At 42.5% G+C, this 19,911-nt stretch overlaps 1 protein-coding gene across 1 annotated transcript in view; it reads left to right on the forward strand.

Moving 5' to 3' along the window:
- The first annotated feature begins 5,485 nt into the window (after nucleotides 1-5,485).
- The window catches only part of HLCS (holocarboxylase synthetase), a 171,943-nt gene continuing 157,517 nt past the window's right edge, over nucleotides 5,486-19,911 (forward strand). Inside the window, exons 1-3 of the mRNA XM_059466154.1 lie at nucleotides 5,486-5,677; nucleotides 12,393-12,545; nucleotides 18,637-18,799. Of these exons, the coding sequence (XP_059322137.1) occupies nucleotides 5,486-5,677; nucleotides 12,393-12,545; nucleotides 18,637-18,799 (508 nt within the window). The remainder of the gene's footprint in view (nucleotides 5,678-12,392; nucleotides 12,546-18,636; nucleotides 18,800-19,911) is intronic.

A 19,911-nucleotide genomic window follows, 5' to 3' on the forward strand; every position in this document is an offset into this window, starting at 1 on the left:
CAGGCGGCTCCTGCACAGGACGGGCACTTCCAAGCTAACTCCATGGGAGACAAAGTCTCCCTTTTCCTTCAATCCATTCTTCTCTTTCTTACAATCAATCACCTACTTACTTCTTACACCCTTCCCTTCCCAAACCTTCCCAAACCTTCCCAAACCTTCCCTTCCCAAACCTTCCTTTGAAATTTCCTTTCCTCTTCTTTCTTATTCTCCACTGTACACTCACACCTATCCCATGACACAAATTCAGGGCCTTACAAACAACTTTTCCTTAACCTCATCTTACTCCTCTTCAAGCCTGTCTTCTTTCCACTTTTATTTCCCTAGAATAAGAATTGACAAGAGCCACAAGACTTTTTGCTGGTGATTCACCCCCCCCCCCATTTTATTTTCCCAGATGATAAATAAATCTGCAGAAATAAAGGTCACAGGGCATCAGAAGACAGCAAACATACTCCATAAGCCATCCAAACCACCTTGTCAATTTGCATTTTTTTTTAACACAGTTTTAAATCTCTACTTTTTTTTTTCACTTCCTTTTTTTCCCTTTACACAGAGTTGTATTCTTGGTATTTTTTGTCTGCAGGGAGCAGGGGATCACCTGTAAAGCAAATGGAAGAGTTAATGAGGGAATGTAGGAATGCAGGAGATTGCTATTTTTAGCATGCTTCATCTTATGTAATGATTTTTTTCCCCTTTGTGGTATCAAAATAGATACCAAAATACCAACTGGAACTTGGTTTGTGATAAACCTGTTTTATGTCTCTGTGTTTTACAAGAAACCCCCGTAGATACTGCTACTGCAGCCACCATGATAAAAATAAATCTGAGGGATCTGGTCATTTACACTTGCCCAGGAAAAACTCTGGTGGAAGGCAGCATGTTGGTGCCACAAACTTCTCATGGGCAGAGCTGGAACTTGGTTTGTGCAGCACATTTCAGGACTGGACACATCAGTTCTGCTACAGCTTTTATGCTGCTTTCCTTGCTTCTCTCTCGGGCTTTAGGAATTAACCAGGATAGCAAACATCTGCATCACATATTCACTAGGATCAGGGTATGGCTTCCTCTGTCTCTAGTTCCACCTCAAAGTTAAAATAATGATATCTTTAAGTATTTTTTTTTACCCCGTAAATGCCTTAAACACACGCATCAGTATTTCATAGCCCTTTTCAGCTCCTGTATGGAGATAATGCAGCTTTTGCAATGTTCTAAGGGAAAATAGAAGAGATAAGCTTGACTAAATTGTAGGTGCTACAAACATGTGCTCCAAACCAAGTTAACTAAAACCCTGGGATCCTCACTGGAAGAATGCATCATAAATTCTCTTTATTCCTAATATTAGGTGGTTGTTGTATTTAAAATGTCTACTCAAGCACAGTTTCAGCTTCAGTGAGGACTTCTGGATGGGTCCATCCATGTTGGAGTGATATTCCACAGCAGGTCGATTTTTCTTCCCCAGTAAATGAGTTCTAAGTAAATAACTTTCTACAACACCAAAGGACAGAATGCAAGGCTGAAATCAGAGTCTCCTCACTATTCCTTGCCAAGGCTTGAGTGGATGGTGAATTTTGCATGTTTCCAAGGGGGAGTCTTCCCTGGTGGAAGAGATTCCCACTGAGGTTTATCAGCCCATCCTGGAGAGACAGAGCATCAATCACATCAGGACATCCTTGAGCCAGGAGCAGCTGAGGGCTGGGAAAGCCTCAGGGAGACGTTTGACAGAAGCCAGCGCTGTGCTGAAGCACTTTTGTGTGCATCCACCTGGCAGGCGCTGTCAGGAGGGAGGACACTGCAGGGCAGGGACCACATCTGGCCTGGCACAGATGTTGTGGGCAGCAGTTCCCTCCCTGCAGCGCCCGCTGCCTGTGGGAAGCGCAGGAATAAAATACTGACCTGCCTGCCAGGGCTTTGTGAGGCTGATGCCGTGTCTGTGCAATGCTGCACGAGTTGCAGCCACTCTGGGACGCTCCCTGATTAGAAGATTCCTCTCAGATTACGGACTCCTGTATGTCATGTTTGGTGGTTGCTCTGAAATCAGTTCTCTGACAGCTGCTGTATTTTATCCCCACTTTCTGCTGCTTCCAGGGGAATTGAGAGGGAGCTCAGCACACACCCCAAACAGTCCCAGCGGAAATGGGAACACTCCCATGGCTGGTGGGTTTTTCAGCAGCTGGCTTCTGGGGGCAGAGCTTTCTGTCCCCAGGTGGCAGAGCCAATGAATCCACCCGCTGTCGCAGACATCTTTTCATGAAAAATCCTTTCCTTAGGATTTCTCCTCCTGAGAGGCTGGGAGGCCTCAGGAACAAAATGCAAACAATGATTATCTGCTGCTGTGGGATGCAACAGGTGCATCTGGGATTGGTCTCATGTGGTTGTTTCTAATTAATGGCCAATCACAATCAGCTGGCTCAGGCTCTCTGTCCGAGACAGAAGCTTTGTTATCATTCTTTCCTTTCTATTTTTACTTAGCCTTCTGATGCAACCTTTTCTTCTCTTCTTTTAGTATAGTTTTAATGTAATATATATAATAAAGTAATAAATCAAGCCTTCTGAAACACGGAGTCAGATCTACGTCTCTTCCCTTATCCTGGGCCCCCTGTGAACATGGTCACAAGCCCTGGCCTAGTCATGGATCCAGATCCAAGGCAGCAGAGCCAGCACAGCCCCAGTGCCATGTGGACACCACTCACTGTCCTTCCTGTGCAGGACCTCGGTGTCCAAAGGGAGGTGACAGAGTGTCAAGGTTTGGCGCTGGCACAAGGCCAAATGCCCCCACGAAAATACACTTTCTCTGGTGTCTGCTGTGAGATTTTGAGCAGGAATAAACAAAGCAGGCTCCCACTTGAAAAAAAGAAAAGTTTATTAACTAAACTACAAAAACAATTACTAAACTACACACAAAAGAAAAGAAAACACAAGGAAAATGAAAACCTCACAAAAACACTCTCCTCCTCCTCCCCCCTAAATTCCCAATACAATACGTCTTCCAAAATCACCAATTCTGGGTCCAGCACCACCCTTTAGAATGCTCAACTTTCAGTTCCTCAAGAGGAGAGGGAGTCCTTCCGTGTGTCGTGGTGGCCTTTCCGTCCTTGTTCCGCTGCTCTCACCACCCAACAGGGATCAGGGCTGCTTCCAGGGTTGTCTTTTTAAGGATGCTTTGTCCAGTTCCAGAAAAGCACAGTATCTCACCTTTGGGACATCTGTCCCCCCCATATTTTATACACCCCCTGGGGCCGAGGGGTACCCACACTGAATCTTCTCTGGCACTGGGACATTTCTCCCCCTGGACTCAGTCTCTGTATCACACGGAAACATGGCTCTGTCCATGGCTACACAAAAGAGTCCAGCATAAAATGCCACTCCATCTTCTCCATTCTTCCAACATCTCTCACTCTCTCTCTCTCTGGTCCAGACCTCCATCACTCGTCTAGGAAGGGTTAATGTTCTGTGAAGTTTTCATGGTCCCAGAAGGGTTAAAAACTCCTCCAGGGGGCTGGACTCCTGGCTGCACCCTCCCATCTCCTCAGCCGGGCTGCTGCTGCCAGCACACGTTTACTGAATTCAAGGTAACGGCCACAAACACAGGCTGCACTCTCTGTCTGTCTGTCTGTCTGTCTCCAAGGGGGGACAGGCTGCCCATTGCTTCCCGGCATTTCTTTATTTCTTCCTTCCACCCTTGGGGGGCCAGGCCCGCCTCTCCCGGGCCGGCCCGCATGGCTTTTCCCTGCCCCCGCCCAGGCAGCAACTGGGCCGGGCAGAGACCCAGAGACCCAACTCCTTCCCGCTGGAAACCCAAAGGGAAACTGCCAGGGGAGAGCCCTGCTTCTACCCTGTGTTCTCAGAGGTGGAGCCAATGCCCAGTGGTTGGGCCAGATGGCAATATTCAAATCTGAGCACTCTCTGGCCCCATCCACAGCATCCCAGAAATCCTGTTTCCGGGTCAAACCATGACATATGTGTTGTGTTAGAAAGTGATGCTGTATTGATTATCTTAAGTAGTGTGTTAAATATAGTTTAGGTTATAACATAATGTTAAAATAGAGTGCTTTTTTTAAAGAAAGGACTCACAGCGAGATAGCAGCCACAGGACACCTGAATCTTTCACAGAAAGAGAATTTACTGCTCCATTATCAGAACAAACAAACTTCTTCCTGCCTCACTCAGCCCTGAAGTCGCTGTCGGGATTCAGAGGAAGAAGTTGACACTGCCCTGCCAGAATCCTGCGTTTGAATGGAATTTATGCATCATGTGTGAGGTGTATGAACATGCAACAGGCTGTTGTTTTTAAGGGTTAATCCTCTGCTAATGTGGGTCCTTTTTGGGGGTATTTTGCCCAGAAAATGGTGCCCGGACTGTCTGTAACTCTTTGTTTCTATTGTCCCATATTGTCCTAATCCCAATTGTCCAAATTTTTATTACTCTTATTATATTACTAATTTTATAACTATTTTATTAGTATTAAAATTCTAAAATGAAAAAAACCCAAGTGATTGGCATTTTTCACACTTTCCTGTTGTCCATCAGGACAGTCTGAGCTTTGGAGAAGCAGAAGATTTATCCTGGGCTCCATCACTACTGGTGGGAGCAGCAGGTGAGGGGGGAATTCTGCTCATGTGCCCCTCAGGTGTTTTCCCAGCTGCAGAGCTGCCCCAGCCAGGGAGGAGCTGGAGCTGCTGCAGAGCCCAGAGGAGGCTCCAGGATGGGCAGAGGGATGGAGCAGCTCTGCTGGCAGGAAAGGCTGGCACAGCTGGCATTGCTCACCTGCACAGGAGAAGCTTTGGGCTGAGCTCAGGGTGGCCTTGCAGGGCCTGGAGGAGCCCCAGGAAAGCTGGAGAGAGACAATTGCCAGGGGATGCAGGGACAGCACACAGGGAATGGCTCCACACTGAAAAATTACAGGTTTAGGTCAGATATTAGGGACAATTTCCTCCCTGTGAGGGTGGGCAGGGCTGGGATGGAATTCCACCCCTGCATCCCTGGCAGTGCCCAAGGCCAGGCTGGACGCTGGGGATTGGAGCAGCCTGGGACAGTGGGAGGTGTCCCTGCCATGGCAGGGGGTGGAGCTGGATGAGCTTTAAGTTCCTTTTCACCAAAAGCATTCTGCCATTCCCAGACAAACCGAATCGTGGCGCCCGCTACGAAAAGACTTCGCCTGCTGCTCCTCCTCTTCCTCCTCCAGAGCACACCTACAACTAACCCACGCCCCGAGTCAGTTTTAACGCTTTTGAGCGCTCTTTATTCCTTTTTACACCTCGTTCCACCGCAGAACTCCACGTTCCCCTCAGCGTGAGGCGCAGGCGCCCTCACGGCCGAGCGCTGAGGGGAGGAGGAGGGGAGCGACGCGGCGCTGCCAAGGGGGCGGGGCGCCGCGCGCGCCAGCCCCCTCCAGCCAATCAGCGCCGCGACCGCCACCCGCCCTCCCTGACGCACGGCGCTGCCATTGGCCGGGGCGGGCGGCGGGGGGCGTGGCCGCGCGCCCGCCATGCTGATCACGCTGTGCTACCTGTACCTGTGGGCGCGCTGGGGGCCGCGCTCGGCCGCGCTCGTCCGCAGCACCGTGCGGAGGCTGCACCGCTCCCGCTGCTCCTTCACCTTCTGCGCCCGCCAGCCGCACCCCGGCGAGCGCGTCTGCCTCCGCGTCGGCGGCAAGGTGTTCTGCACCGGCGAGGCGCAGGTAGAGCCGCGGGGATGCGCGGGGAGGCGCGGCGGTTGCCGCGGTAACGGGGATGCGGCGCGGTTGCCGCGGTAACGGGGATGCGCATCCCGGCCCCGCGGGGATGGGGCTGTGGTTTGGTTCTGGGCATTGCTGGCGGGCAGGCGTTTGGGATTGGGCAAAAACAACGCGCGGAGGGAATTCCCAGGGGGTGTCAGAGCTGGGAGGAGGAGGGGGGGACAGCTCGGTGGTCGCTTCGGTGGGAAATGGTAGTTCGGGTGTGGGTCCCTCTCCTCGCTGCTGGCCGGAGCTTGCTGGAGTAGGAAATGGGCTGAGAGATGCTCTCTGTGCTACAAATACGTATTTGTATGTGTATACATATGTGTAACTATATATAGGAAATAGGAGATATATATACATGGAATATATATATTTAGGAAATGTGTGTGTATATATAGGACTAGGAAATGGGCTGAGAGATGCTCTGTGTGCTACAAATGTGTATTCCTATGTGTGTATATATATTTGTATGTATATGGATAGGAAATAGGAAATATTTATGAATGTGTAAATATATATAGGAAATGTATATATATATATAGGAAATAGGATATATATATATAGGAATGTATATATGTAAAGGAAATGTATATATCTAGGAATAGGAAATGGGCTGAGAGGCGTTCTGTGTGCTACAAATGTGTATTTGTATGTGTGAATATATATATATACACATATATATCGGAAATAGTTAATATATATAGGAATGTGCGTGTATATATATAGGAAATAGGAAATATATAGGAGTAGGAAATGGGCTGAGGGATGCTCTGTGTGCTACAAATGTGTATTTGTATGTGGGAATACATACATACACATACAAATAGGAAATATATATATAGGAAATGTGTAGATAGAAATAGGAAACTTAGATATGTAGGAATAGGAAATGGGCTGAGAGATGCTCTGTGTGCTACAAACGTGTATTTGTGTGTGTATATGTATATAAATATAGGAAATGGGAAATATAGGAATGTATATATAGGAAATAGAAAAAATATATACATAGGAAATATATAGATATATAGGAAATGTATATTTATAGGAATAGGAAATGGGCTGAGGGATGCTCTGTGTGCTACAAATGCGTATTTGTATGTCTACATATATATATACACATATATATGAAATAGGAAATATATACATAGGAATGTGTATATATATATATAGGAAATAGGAAATATATCTATGTAGGTGTGTGTATATATATATATATATATATACATACATATATATATATATAGGAAATGTATATATATAGGAATAGGAAATGGGCTGAGGGATGCCCTGTGCACTATGAATGTGTATTTGTATGTCTACATATATATATATATACATCTATATAAAAATATATATAGAAAATAGGAAATATATCTGCATAGGAATGTATTTATATAAAGGAAATGTGTATATCTAGGAATAGGAAATGGGCTGAGGGGTGCCCTGTGCGCTATGAATGTGTATTTGTATGTCTACATATATATATATATACATCTATATAAAAATATATATAGAAAATAGGAAATATATCTGCATAGGAATGTATTTATATAAAGGAAATGTGTATATATAGGAATAGGAAATGGGCTGAGGGATGCCCTGTGCGCTATGAATGTGTATTTGTATGTCTACATATATATATATATACATCTATATAAAAATATATATAGAAAATAGGAAATATATCTGCATAGGAATGTATTTATATAAAGGAAATGTGTATATATAGGAATAGGAAATGGGCTGAGGGATGCCCTGTGCGCTATGAATGTGTATTTGTATGTCTACATATATATATATATACATCTATATAAAAATATATATAGAAAATAGGAAATATATCTGCATAGGAATGTATTTATATAAAGGAAATGTGTATATCTAGGAATAGGAAATGGGCTGAGGGGTGCCCTGTGTGCTATGAATGTGTATTTGTATGTCTACATATATATATATATATATATATAAATATATATAGAAAATAGGAAATATATCTGCACAGGAATGTATATATATAAAGGAAATGTGTATATATAGGAATAGGAAATGGGCTGAGGGGTGCCCTGTGCGCTATGAATGTGTATTTGTATGTATATATATATAAATACATGTATATATGCATGTGTGTGTATTAAGTGCAGCTTTGCAAGGGCAGCCGTGGTTCTAGGACAGCTTGGCTGGGACAGCTTGTAATAATTCCATAAAATCACAGAATGGTTTGTGTTGGAAGGGACCTTGAGGATGATCCTGTGCCAGCCCCTGCCCTGGGCTCCGTGCCCCGTCCAGGCTGACCTTGGGCACTTCCAGCAGCCCCAGCTTGGCTGGGCACCCTCCCCTCCCCGCCCTCCCAGGGAAGATCTCCCTCCTAATTTCCCATCCAAACCTGCTCACTTCCAGTTTTAAGGACATTCCTCCTCGTCCTGGCCCTGGGAAAAGCCTCTTTTCCATTTTAGCAACATGCTCGGAGAACATGGAAGGCTTTAGTCTAAAAATATGTGCTGTGTTTGTGCCCTCAGGATTCGTGTCAGGGCTTTAAAACTCTGCTGGATCTGCCCTGGAATGTGAACTGCAGAGAGAGAGAGGGCTGGCTGCTTCCCCCCATGCAAAATGTGGTTCTAAGTGAGGAGAACGAGGTGAAAAATGAAAATCAGGAATGAGCAGGGCTGGGGGAGGCTGTGGCAGCCCAGGAGGGTGGAAAATCCCTGAGCTAAACCAGCTCCTCTTGGCACTGCTGAAGCAAAACTGAAAGCGAGCCTGCTTGACTCTCAGGGTTAGGAGTGGAGCTGGCACCGCCCCCAGCTAGTCAGAATTATTTAAAATAAACGGTGAATTCTCTGAATGTGGCGCTAAATGGCAGGATTGGTCTGGGTGAGGCTCCTCTTGCTCTGTGCTCTTTGCTGCTGTCGGTGTGTGAGTGCTTGGGGATTGTTTCAGTTGTTGCAGGGGTTTATGGAGCGTGTCAGTGCCCCAGTGCTCCTCAGGAAGCAGGGAAGCTTTTGCTAAGTTCAGAGGGTAAAAAGAACATTTGCATTTGAGGGAAAACAAGATGAGAAATGCTGATGGAGTTGGCTCTGTTTAAAACTAGGTTTTTTTCGCTATTTATTAACAGATAATTTCACGCTCAGGAGCGATGGTGGCAGTCTCAGAATCTTTCCCAGCCAAGTGAAATACCTAATTCACATTCCAATAAAGCCCTCAAAACCAAAATAAAGCTGTGTTTAGAGGAGTTCTGCCTCACTTGCCTTGGTTTATTGTTCTGTGAGGAGGATTTCAGCTGATTCCTGCTCTTTGCTCCACTCCTGCTCATTTCTGTAACAGCTTCTCCTCAGCCCTTGCCCTGCCAGCACATTTTTTTCTGTCTGCAGTGCTGTTCATGCAGACTGATTTTATAATCTGCCCGGTTTGTTGGTGTTTATTGGGAGCTGGGAAGCCCTCTGGGGAACTGCAGCCTGCCATGAAGTTTGGCACGGACTCAGGGCCGTTATTCAATATATTTTTGTCTCTTTAAAATCTGAGCATTTGAGAATTCCTGGGGCAGGTCCTGTTTGCTGCTCTGGCTCTGCATCACTGTGGGGAGCTCTTTACATCATCTCTGAAGAGATAAAAGGTTAATTCTGATTTTTTTTTGGCTTCTGGGCAGCCAGCAAAGCCCCTTTGCTCTCTCAGTAGCTTGGGCTGTGATCAGTAGCTTGCTTAAGACACTGCAAGTGTCATAAATCATAACCTGCAAAGGGATTTTTTTGGTTTGATCTTTAGCCAGATGGGATGTTTAAGGTACTTTAAACTTCCTGAGCTCAGTTCACTTTCCTGTGGGAGAAATCAGTGAAATCAGAGTTTGTTTGTGCAGCTTCTGTGCTCACCAGGGCGGCTGGGTCAGCGAGCTGCCCCCGCAGTGTTCTGTGTTTTCCTTTGGGGTGTGCAGGGATGAAATCCCACATTTAGTGCTGGAATTCAGAGCCACACGGGAATTCTTCCCTGGAATTACTGCAGGTGTGTGCTCGTGGTATGGCAGAAGGGAAATGTGGGAAATAGTGGAGGTAAGAGGATTTTTAGGAAGTTGTGAAGGCACCATGTGTGTTAGAAGTTCACACAAACAAGACAAGACTATGAAATATTTTCTTTAAGCTTTATTATAACATCACTCTCATTACATAAAAACAATTAAAAGATAACAACAACTCACTTCTTACTAACAACCAATTTCTTTGTTACAGAACATTTAAAGAACTTTTTAACCATTAACGTATTACCAAAACTTACAGATAATTATTCTAGCTAATCACTAAAAACACACCTTCTTCAAACAATACTTACTTATATACTTCCTATTAACAATACAAAATTATTAAACTTAAAACCTTCTGCTGTCTTACTAAACGTATTTTTCTACAGTCTTAAAATCTGTCTTAGCCAAACCTAAAACTCAAACTGAGTTGAGTTGTCTCAATTGTTTCACGTTTTGAGTTCTCTCATTGTTTCATGTCCTTGCTTACTGTACTATTGTAACTTTTCTACTTTCAGATTTTACAACTAACTCTTAAGTTCTCTACTCTTTCTGTTTCTAAAGTCTGATTTCATAACTTTCTAAAAATCTTTTACCTTTACTATTTCCCACACCAAAATAGTTGTTTCTAATGTTTGCCATTTTTAAAATATGGCAGACAAATGAAGTTCAGTGCAAAATCAATATAAAAATTAAAAATTGATGTAATATTTTCCTGGGAAGCTGTGAGGTGTCCCAAATGTGTTTTTTGGTCTGCTGATTCCAGGTTTTGAGCTTTATTTGTTCCTTGCTGAGGGCAAGAGAGGGAATCTTTTGTAATTTAATGAAGAAATTTTTGTTCAGTGATCTGCTGAGTGGTGGATAGGACAACTTATGGAAAAATTGATTCTGAAGGAATGATTTCTTTCTATTTTATGAGTTTCATAATGAATGAGGAATTTTGATGCAGAGCCGTGAGAATTCAAAATCCAGTGTGGATGGGAGAGGAGGAGAGGGGAATGAGGGATGCTGCCAGCAGCAATGTCCCACAAGGTCACCGTGCCAGGGGCTCGGGGCTTTTGTGTTCCCCCCTCTCTTCCTGCAGCGCTGAGAGCTGGAATTTCAGTTGGTTTACAGAAACCCGCCTTGTTACTTTCAGTTTTACTTTTAGTGTTCCCTTTGTGAGGGGTTCAGAACTTTATCCCTTCCTTTGTCTCGTGGGGAAGGCGGAGTAATCATAAAATAATAGTGAAATAATCATAAAATAATCATAAAATCATCGTCACCCTTGCTGTATGGCTGGAGGGTCGGTTTTGAATTTAAGCCGGGCATAATTTAAAAAGGAATTGTTGAATCAGTTGTGTCCAGGTTTAGAGCAAATTTGGTGTAAATTTCAGGTTTCTCTTTGCCTGATTTATGACCGGAGATAGCTCAGGGATGCCACTTGCTCGGTTTCTCGGCTGTTTAGGTTTGTAAGGTTTTCTGTGAGCTGTTTAGGTGTTCTGGAAAGGCCCAGGGATGGCCTTGAAGAGCCGACGCTTCAAAGGATGAGGAGAGACTTCTGATCTTGTCTTGGTCTTGGTGTTTATTAATTGTTTATCTAAAAGATTTTCTTTCAGCCCGACAGAGGTCTGCACAGCAGTCAGCCATGGGCACACTGAGAGCCCCCGGGGCGGTCACTTATCTTTATACCTGAAGTTACGTGTACAATATTTATCATTTTTCCCCAATATCTTCTACCCTTATTAACCGGTGCACTTCTAGTAATAACCAATCCCAAAGTGCCACCATCACCACAGAAGATGGAGGCCAAGAAGAAGAAGAAGAAGAACAGGACACGCCCCAATTCCTCCATCTTACTTCTTTAGACCCCCCTGTACCAAAATCCTAAACCCTGTGTTTTACACTCTGATTAACTCATCCCTTCACCATTCACCCAGTGAAACCTTCCCAGTCCTCATACAGGCGTCGTCTCCTGTGCAGGATCAAAGTCCAGCCACCAGACACTTCTGGCAACATTCCAGGACTCCCGAGCCCCCCAAGGGTGGTCTCGGCCTCTCTGCACCTCCATCCTGAGGTGCTGAGATCCCACAATTTGGGGAAGAATCCCCCACAGGATCTCCGCTGGGAAAAGCAGATCCAATCGGCCCCTCCCCCCAACTGGTCCGGGAGGGAAAAATACCTCCTTGGAGAAAGATGGAAAAAAACCTGTTTATTAAACAATAAAACCAAAACATTATCAAACAATGAGACCCCTTGCCACTCTAAAAGAGATGACAAACTGAGAAAACCCCGGGTTGCAGCTCAGCTCACTCAGTCTCTGGTCAGTCCCTCAGTGCTGGAGATGTCGCAGGCCCGGCCCGGCCCGGTGGGCCACAGCTGCAGCTGCCGGTGCTCTGCTGGGTGCTCAGGCCAGAGCAGTTTCAAGAGGTCCAAAGAAAAGGAAAAAAACCCCAGTCCTGGGAACATCTTTGCTCAGCTAGCTAACACTAACTAAAAAGCAAAAGAAGAGCTCTCTGCCCCGCCGTCTGACCGCAGACAACACAGTCAGGAGCAGGAATGTGCAGGAGGAGTGCAGTGTCTGCGAACAAACTGCGCGCTTCTTCTCTCCCCCGCTTCACTCTCTGTGACACCCTTAAAGGTACAAAACTTATTATTGTGTGCAGGCTTATTATTGTTTCTTGCTTCTTGCAGTTCCTCGATGACCTGAGCAGGTGGAGAGGGCTGCGGGGCGCTCCCTTTCCCCCCGCGGAGAGGCCGCTGCCCGCAGAGCACATCGCCTTCGTGACGGAGAGCGCGTCCGCCCTCCCGCAGGCCGCGCACGGGGCGCCGGACTCCGCCAAGGAGGTGAGGGAAGAGCCTGGTCTCTGGCATAGGAAAGGGGGACGGAAATTCAGTGTTCTTGTACAGAAAGGGGGACAGAAATTCAATAGTCTTGTATAGAAAGGGGGACAGAAATTCAGTGTTCTTGTAGAGAAAGGGGGACAGATATTCAATGTTCTTGTATAGAAAGGGGTACAGATATTCAGTATTATTGTGTAGAAAGGAGTACAAATACTCAATATTCTTGTATAGAAAGAGGTACAGATATTCAGTATTATTGTGTAGAAAGGGGTACAGATATTCAGTATTATTGTGTAGAAAGGGGTACAGATATTCAATGTTCTTGTATAGAAAGGGGTACAGATATTCAGTATTATTGTGTAGAAAGGGGTACAGATATTCAATGTTCTTGTATAGAAAGAGGTACAGATATTCAGTATTATTGTGTAGAAAGGGGTACAGATATTCAATGTTCTTGTATAGAAAGGGTTACAGATATTCAGTATTATTGTGTAGAAAGGGGGACAGAAATTCAATATTCTTACATAGAAAGGGGTACAAATATTCAGTATTATTGTGTAGAAAGGGGGACAGAAATTCAATATTCTTACATAGAAAGGGGTACAAATATTCAGTATTATTGTGTAGAAAGGGGTACAGATATTCAATATTCTTGTATAGAAAGGGTTACAGATATTCAGTATTATTGTGTAGAAAGGGGGACAGATATTCAATATTCTTATATAGAAAGGGGTACAAATATTCAATATTCTTGTATAGAAAGGGGTACAGATATTCAGTATTATTGTGTAGAAAGGGGGACAGAAATTCAATATTCTTGTATAGAAAGGGGTACAAATATTCAATATTCTTGTATAGAAAGGGGTACAGATATTCAGTATTATTGTGTAGAAAGGGGTACAAATATTCAATATTCTTGCATAGAAAGTGGTACAAATATTCAGTACTATTGTGTAGAAAGGGGGACAGATATTCAATATTCTTGTATAGAAAGGGGTACAGATATTCAGTATTATTGTGTAGAAAGGGGGACAGAAATTCAATATTCTTGTATAGAAAGGGGTACAGATATTCAATGTTCTTATATAGAAAGGGGTACAGATATTCAGTATTATTGTGTAGAAAGGGGTACAAATATTCAATATTCTTGTATAGAAAGGGGTACAGATATTCAGTATTATTGTGTAGAAAGGGGAACAAATATTCAATATTCTTGTATAGAAAGGGGTACAAATATTCAGTATTATTGTGTAGAAAGGGGGACAGAAATTCAATATTCTTACATAGAAAGGGGTACAAATATTCAGTATTATTGTGTAGAAAGGGGGACAGAAATTCAATATTCTTACATAGAAAGGGGTACAAATATTCAGTATTATTGTGTAGAAAGGGGGACAGATATTCAATGTTCTTGTATAGAAAGGGTTACAGATATTCAGTATTATTGTGTAGAAAGGGGGACAGATATTCAATATTCTTATATAGAAAGGGGGACAGAAATTCAATATTCTTGTATAGAAAGGGGTACAGATATTCAGTATTATTGTGTAGAAAGGGGGACAGAAATTCAATATTCTTGTATAGAAAGGGGTACAAATATTCAATATTCTTGTATAGAAAGGGGTACAGATATTCAGTATTATTGTGTAGAAAGGGGTACAAATATTCAATATTCTTGTATAGAAAGGGGTACAGATATTCAGTATTATTGTGTAGAAAGGGGTACAAATATTCAATATTCTTGTATAGAAAGTGGTACAAATATTCAGTACTATTGTGTAGAAAGGGGGACAGATATTCAATATTCTTGTATAGAAAGGGTTACAGATATTCAGTATTATTGTGTAGAAAGGGGGACAGATATTCAATATTCTTGTATAGAAAGGGTTACAGATATTCAGTATTATTGTGTAGAAAGGGGGACAGATATTCAATATTCTTGCATAGAAGGGAGACAGAGATTCAATACTCTTGCATAGAAAAAGGTACAGATATTCAATATTCTTGCATAGAAACGGGTACAGATATTCAATACTCCTGCATAGAAAGAGGTACAGATATTCAATATTATTGCCTAGAAAGAGGTACAGATATTCAATATTCTTGCATAGAAAAGGGATACAAATATTCAATATTCTTGACTAGAAAGGGGGACAGACATTCAGTATTATTGCATAGAAATGGGTACAGATATTCAATATTTTTGCATAGAAAGGGGTACAGATATTCAATATTCTTGTATAGAAAGGGTACAGATATTCAGTATTCTTGCATAGAAAGGGGGACAGATATTCAATATTCTTGTATAGAAGGGGGTACAGATATTGAATATTCTTGCATAGAAAGGGGTACAGATATTCAATGTTCTTACATAGAAAGGGATACAAATATTCAATATTCTTGTATAGAAAAGGAGTACAGATATTCAATATTGCATAGAAAGGAGGTACAGATGTTCAGTATTATTGTATAGAAAGGGGGACAGATATTCAATATGCTTTCACTGAAAGTGGTACAGATATTCAATGTTCTTGCATAGAATGGGGTACAGATATTTAATATTCTTGTGTAGAAGGGGGTATAGATGTTCAATATTCTTGTGTAGAGAAAGGGTACAGATATTCAATGTTCTTGTATAGAAAAGGGATACAGATATTGAATATTCTTGTATAGAAAAGGGTACAGATGTTCAGTATTCTTGCATTGATATTCAATATTCCTGCATAGAAATGAGGTACAGAAATTCAATATTTTGCATGGAAAGGGGTACAGATATTTAATTTTATTGCATAGAAAAGGAGGACAGATATTCAATATTCTTATATAAAAAAGAGATACAAATATTCAATATTCTTGCATAGAAAGGGGTACAGATATTCAATATTCTTAGATAGAAATGAGGTACAGGAATTCAGTGTTCTTGCATAGAAAGGGATACAAATATTCAATATTCTTGTATAGAAAGGAGTACAGATATTCAGTGTTCTAGTATAGAAATGAGGTACAGAAATGCAATATTCTTGCATAGAAAGGGGTACAAATACTCAATATTCTTGCATGGAAAGGGGTACATATTTTATATATTCTTGTATAGAAAGGAGGACAGATATTCAATATTATTGTATAGAAAGGAGGTACAAATATTCAATATTCTTATATAGAAAGTGTAAAGATATTCAATGTTCTTGCATAGAAAGGGGGACAGATATTCAATATTCTTGTATAGAAAGGGATACAAATATTCAATATTCTTGCATAGAAAGGGGGTACAGATATTCAATATCCTTTCATAGAAAAGAGGTACAGATATTCAATATTCTTGCATAGAAAAGGGATACAGATATTCAATATTTTTGCATCCTTACATTAAACATAAAATTTGATAATTAATTTGATATGGAATGCTCAGAAGTGATAGTCCAGGCAAAAAAATCAGAACTAAAGAGGAAAAGGACTGCTGGTTTATTTTGTTTATTGTTCTTCTGTGCGAACACAGTGAAGTTCTTTTAATTTTGGTTAAAAACCAGCTCTGGCTGTCACCACATGCAGGGCCTGTGGAACACATTGCTCTTGGGGGAATTTCTGGCCAAAAAAGCCATTTTTTGTAGGAATATCAGTGACCTGTGCCTGGTGAGAATGAGGGGCACTCAGAAAACAGGAGTTTGAATGATGTCTCATCCCTGGCTAAGAGCTGGCCTTTCCTCCTTTATGCTGACAGAATTTTGATTTGGAATTACAACAGGAAAGCTGGAAAACGTTCCCTGAGGGTTTTTGCTCTGCTCTGAGCCGGTGGATTGTTTGTTGCCTGAGCTCAGGGTCACAGGTTTTGGCAGGAGCTGCTTCTGTGGGTTCACTTTGTTTGCACTGGGCAGCAATAATTGCGTTTTACATCTGAGATTTCACTTGGGGAGGAAACATCAAGAGCACGAACAGAACTTCCTGACAGCCTCCAGGTGTGGGTGTTACTTGTGCGTGTTTTTGGGTGGGAAAGGGTGTTTAAATACTCTGTAAATCCTTCACCCTCCACCACGGGCAATCCCATTGAAGCTGGGACACCTCTGGTGTCACAGAGCTGGGGTCTCACCCTCAAGTCCAGAGTGATAAAACCCCACACTCTGCTCCCCTTTTCCTCTTGGAAAGGGAATTTTTCACTCAGGATTAGCAGAAATCATGGATCAGAAGATACCCAGGTTTCTGTTAGATATCCAAAGGCCAGAAATAGAAATATGGATTGGGAGCTCACCTGCAGAGCTGCCCCAGCCAGGGAGGAGCTGGAGCTGCTGCAGAGCCCAGAGGAGGCTCCAGGATGGGCAGAGGGATGGAGCAGCTCTGCTGGCAGGAAAGGCTGGCACAGCTGGCATTGCTCACCTGCACAGGAGAAGCTTTGGGCTGAGCTCAGGGTGGCCTTGCAGGGCCTGGAGGAGCCCCAGGAAAGCTGGAGAGAGACAATTGCCAGGGCATGCAGGGACAGCACACAGGGAATGGCTCCACACTGAAAAATTACAGCTTTACATCAGATAATTAGGAACAATTTCTTCCCTGTGAAGGTGAGGAGAGGCTGAAAAATAATTCCCAGAGCAGCTGTGGCTGCCCCTGGATCCCTGGCAGTGCCCAAGGCCAGGCTGGAGCAGCCTGAGGTGTCCCTGCTATGGCAGGGTAAGAATGAGATAATTTTAAAGTTTCCCCCAACCCAAACCACTCTGGGATCCTGTGACTGAATGGTCTCATTGGGTTTGTTGATTATTAACCAGAAATTCTCCGGGAATGACTCAGAAAGGACACAGAACCGTTGGGGTTGTTTGTTGTGTCCTCTTGTTCCCTTGGGAAACACCACAACATCAAAAGCTGCAGCTGGATTCTCTTGCTGGTGTGTAAACCATTTAATTGCATAAAAGAAAGATAAATTTAGCTGATGGTCTAATTATGAACAAGTGACAGCTCACCCTCAGTTTTTCCTTCCTTCAATCAATGCTTTACATCTGGTGTGTGGGGATGAAAATAACCTCATGGAAGAGGTGCCAAAGTGAGGGAAGCTCTGAGGGAGTTGCACTTTGTCTCCCCGTGTTTTGGAACATGGCAAAGTCTGAATTTTAAATTTTTTTAGGTCATGAAGTCAGGTCTCTAAAAATTAATTCGTGAGAGAACAAGTGGTTTGTGTATCCAGTTGTGCCTCCTACTTGTGCAATGTTTCTTTCCTGGAAAAAGGAAATTTTGATGTAGATAAAGATCTTCAACCCTTGTGGTTTAGTTAATGCTTCTAATTTTTATTTAAAATTATATTTTATAAATAATTTTAATGAATAATTTTATAAATAGACATAATTTAATAAATATTTTTAATTAAAATTAGGAGTTTAAGATTTGAGGAGTTGAAGATTTGCAGCTTGTGAGATTTGAGGCCTTTGAGATTTCCCCACCCTGAACTCTTTGTCCCTCACCACAATCTCTCAAATGGCTGAAGAGTTTTTGAGTTTCCTGTAGAAAATCCACCATCATCACACCTGTTAAAAGCAGAATGCTAAGTGTGGTCATTAATTAACTTATTAATTTATGATATAATGAATTTTTAAAATATATCTGCCCACTTTTTACCGCTGCTGCACGTAAATGTTCCTTCTGCAGAGCTTAACTTGAATTTTTTAATTAATCTAATCTACCTGCAGCCCTGATTCCAAATGCACTCAGAATTGACTTGGGGATGAAGAATTCCCTGGGAAAGGCAATGGAATAAAAATTCACTCCAGCTGTGGACGCACCTTGTAGTTAAACCCTTGTAGTTTAATTTTCTTCTTTTTATCAGCGTTCTTGCTTGGGGTTTCTGCTGAAGGAAACAAATCCAGATATAATTTTTATTACAGCTCTGCCGCCATTTTCTTGCTTGGAACTTTCAGAGCCCTGCTCTTTGGGAACGATTCCTCGCTGTGGGTATTTTTCCTATTTTTCCTCTTCCATCAGGGCTCAATCTTTGCCTTACCCTGTTCAGTAAATTCCTCAATTCTCCTGCATTCCTCTCGCAAAATCACCGTGTTGCTGCTGCTTGAGGATTTCTCCATGATTTTTCCCGACTGAAAGCCGTGCATATGCTCTGTTCTAGATTGTCAAGTGGTCAGAGTTTTGCTCACCCTTGGCCTATAAAGCTGGGGACCCTTTTCAGTTAATGGCTGCAGCCAGTGTAGATAATTTCAGTAGCCTGGGCATAGCGTTCCTGGAGGACAGGCTGCGCATGGAGAACGGGATGGTGCCGCACAGGATTGTTTGTAAGTACCCTCCTGATCCTTTTCATACCACACATTTCTTGATTTGTGCCTTTTTTTAGGACTTTGGGCGTCGTTTTTTTCGTACCTACGTGAAAAATTTGCGCCTTTTTTTTTGGGCAGTGTTTTCTTCCTGCTGGGATTCCAGGTAGATCCCTCTGTGGCTCTGCTTTGGTTCTGGAGGATTTGGAATGGTTTGGGTTGGAAGGAACCTTGAAAATTACCCATTCCCACCCCCTTCTTATGTCCCACAATGCTTGCAGAAGTTAGAAAATAATTTCTTTAAATCTTCTCTGTTAAATTAACAAATCTATTAAAAAAAATATCCAAAATTGGAAGTTTTTAGGCAAACATTCTCTTTTATTTTTGAAATTTAAGTATATTCGAAGCTGAACATGGATTGAGAACAATTTGGGGCGGGATTTTTTAGGCTTTTTTAATGGGGTTTGTATTTGCTTTGCTGTTTTATTTAATTAATGTAGATCACAGTGCACAGGCAGAAATGAAGGAATGACAAAATCAACAACATTGAGCTGAAGTGCAAGAGATTTTTGTACTTACCTGAAAAAATCTGCTTTTTTTGGGCAGTGTTTTCTTCCTGCTGGGATTCCAGGTAGATCCCTCTGTGGCTCTGCTTTGGTTCTGGAGGATTTGGAATGGTTTGGGTTGGAAGGAACCTTGAAAATCATCAATTCCCACCCCCTTCTTCTGTCCCACAATGCTTGCAGAAGTTAGAAAATAATTTCTTTAAATCTTCTCTGTTAAATTAACAAATCTATTAAAAAAATATCCAAAATTGGAAGTTTTTAGGCAAACATTCTCTTTTATTTTCGAAATTTAAGTATATTCGAAGCTGAACATGGATTGAGAACAATTTGGGGCGGGATTTTTTAGGCTTTTTTAATGGGGTTTGTATTTGCTTTGCTGTTTTATTTAATTAATGTAGATCACAGTGCACAGGCAGAAATGAAGGAATGACAAAATCAACAACATTGAGCTGAAGTGCAAGAGGTTTTTGTACTTACCTGAAAAAATCTGCTTTTTTTGGGCAGTGTTTTCTTCCTGCTGGGATTCCAGGTAGATCCCTCTGTGGCTCTGCTTTGGTTCTGGAGGAT

This window comes from Ammospiza nelsoni, chromosome 2 (assembly GCF_027579445.1).
Source record: "Ammospiza nelsoni isolate bAmmNel1 chromosome 2, bAmmNel1.pri, whole genome shotgun sequence".
NCBI lineage: Eukaryota > Metazoa > Chordata > Aves > Passeriformes > Passerellidae > Ammospiza > Ammospiza nelsoni.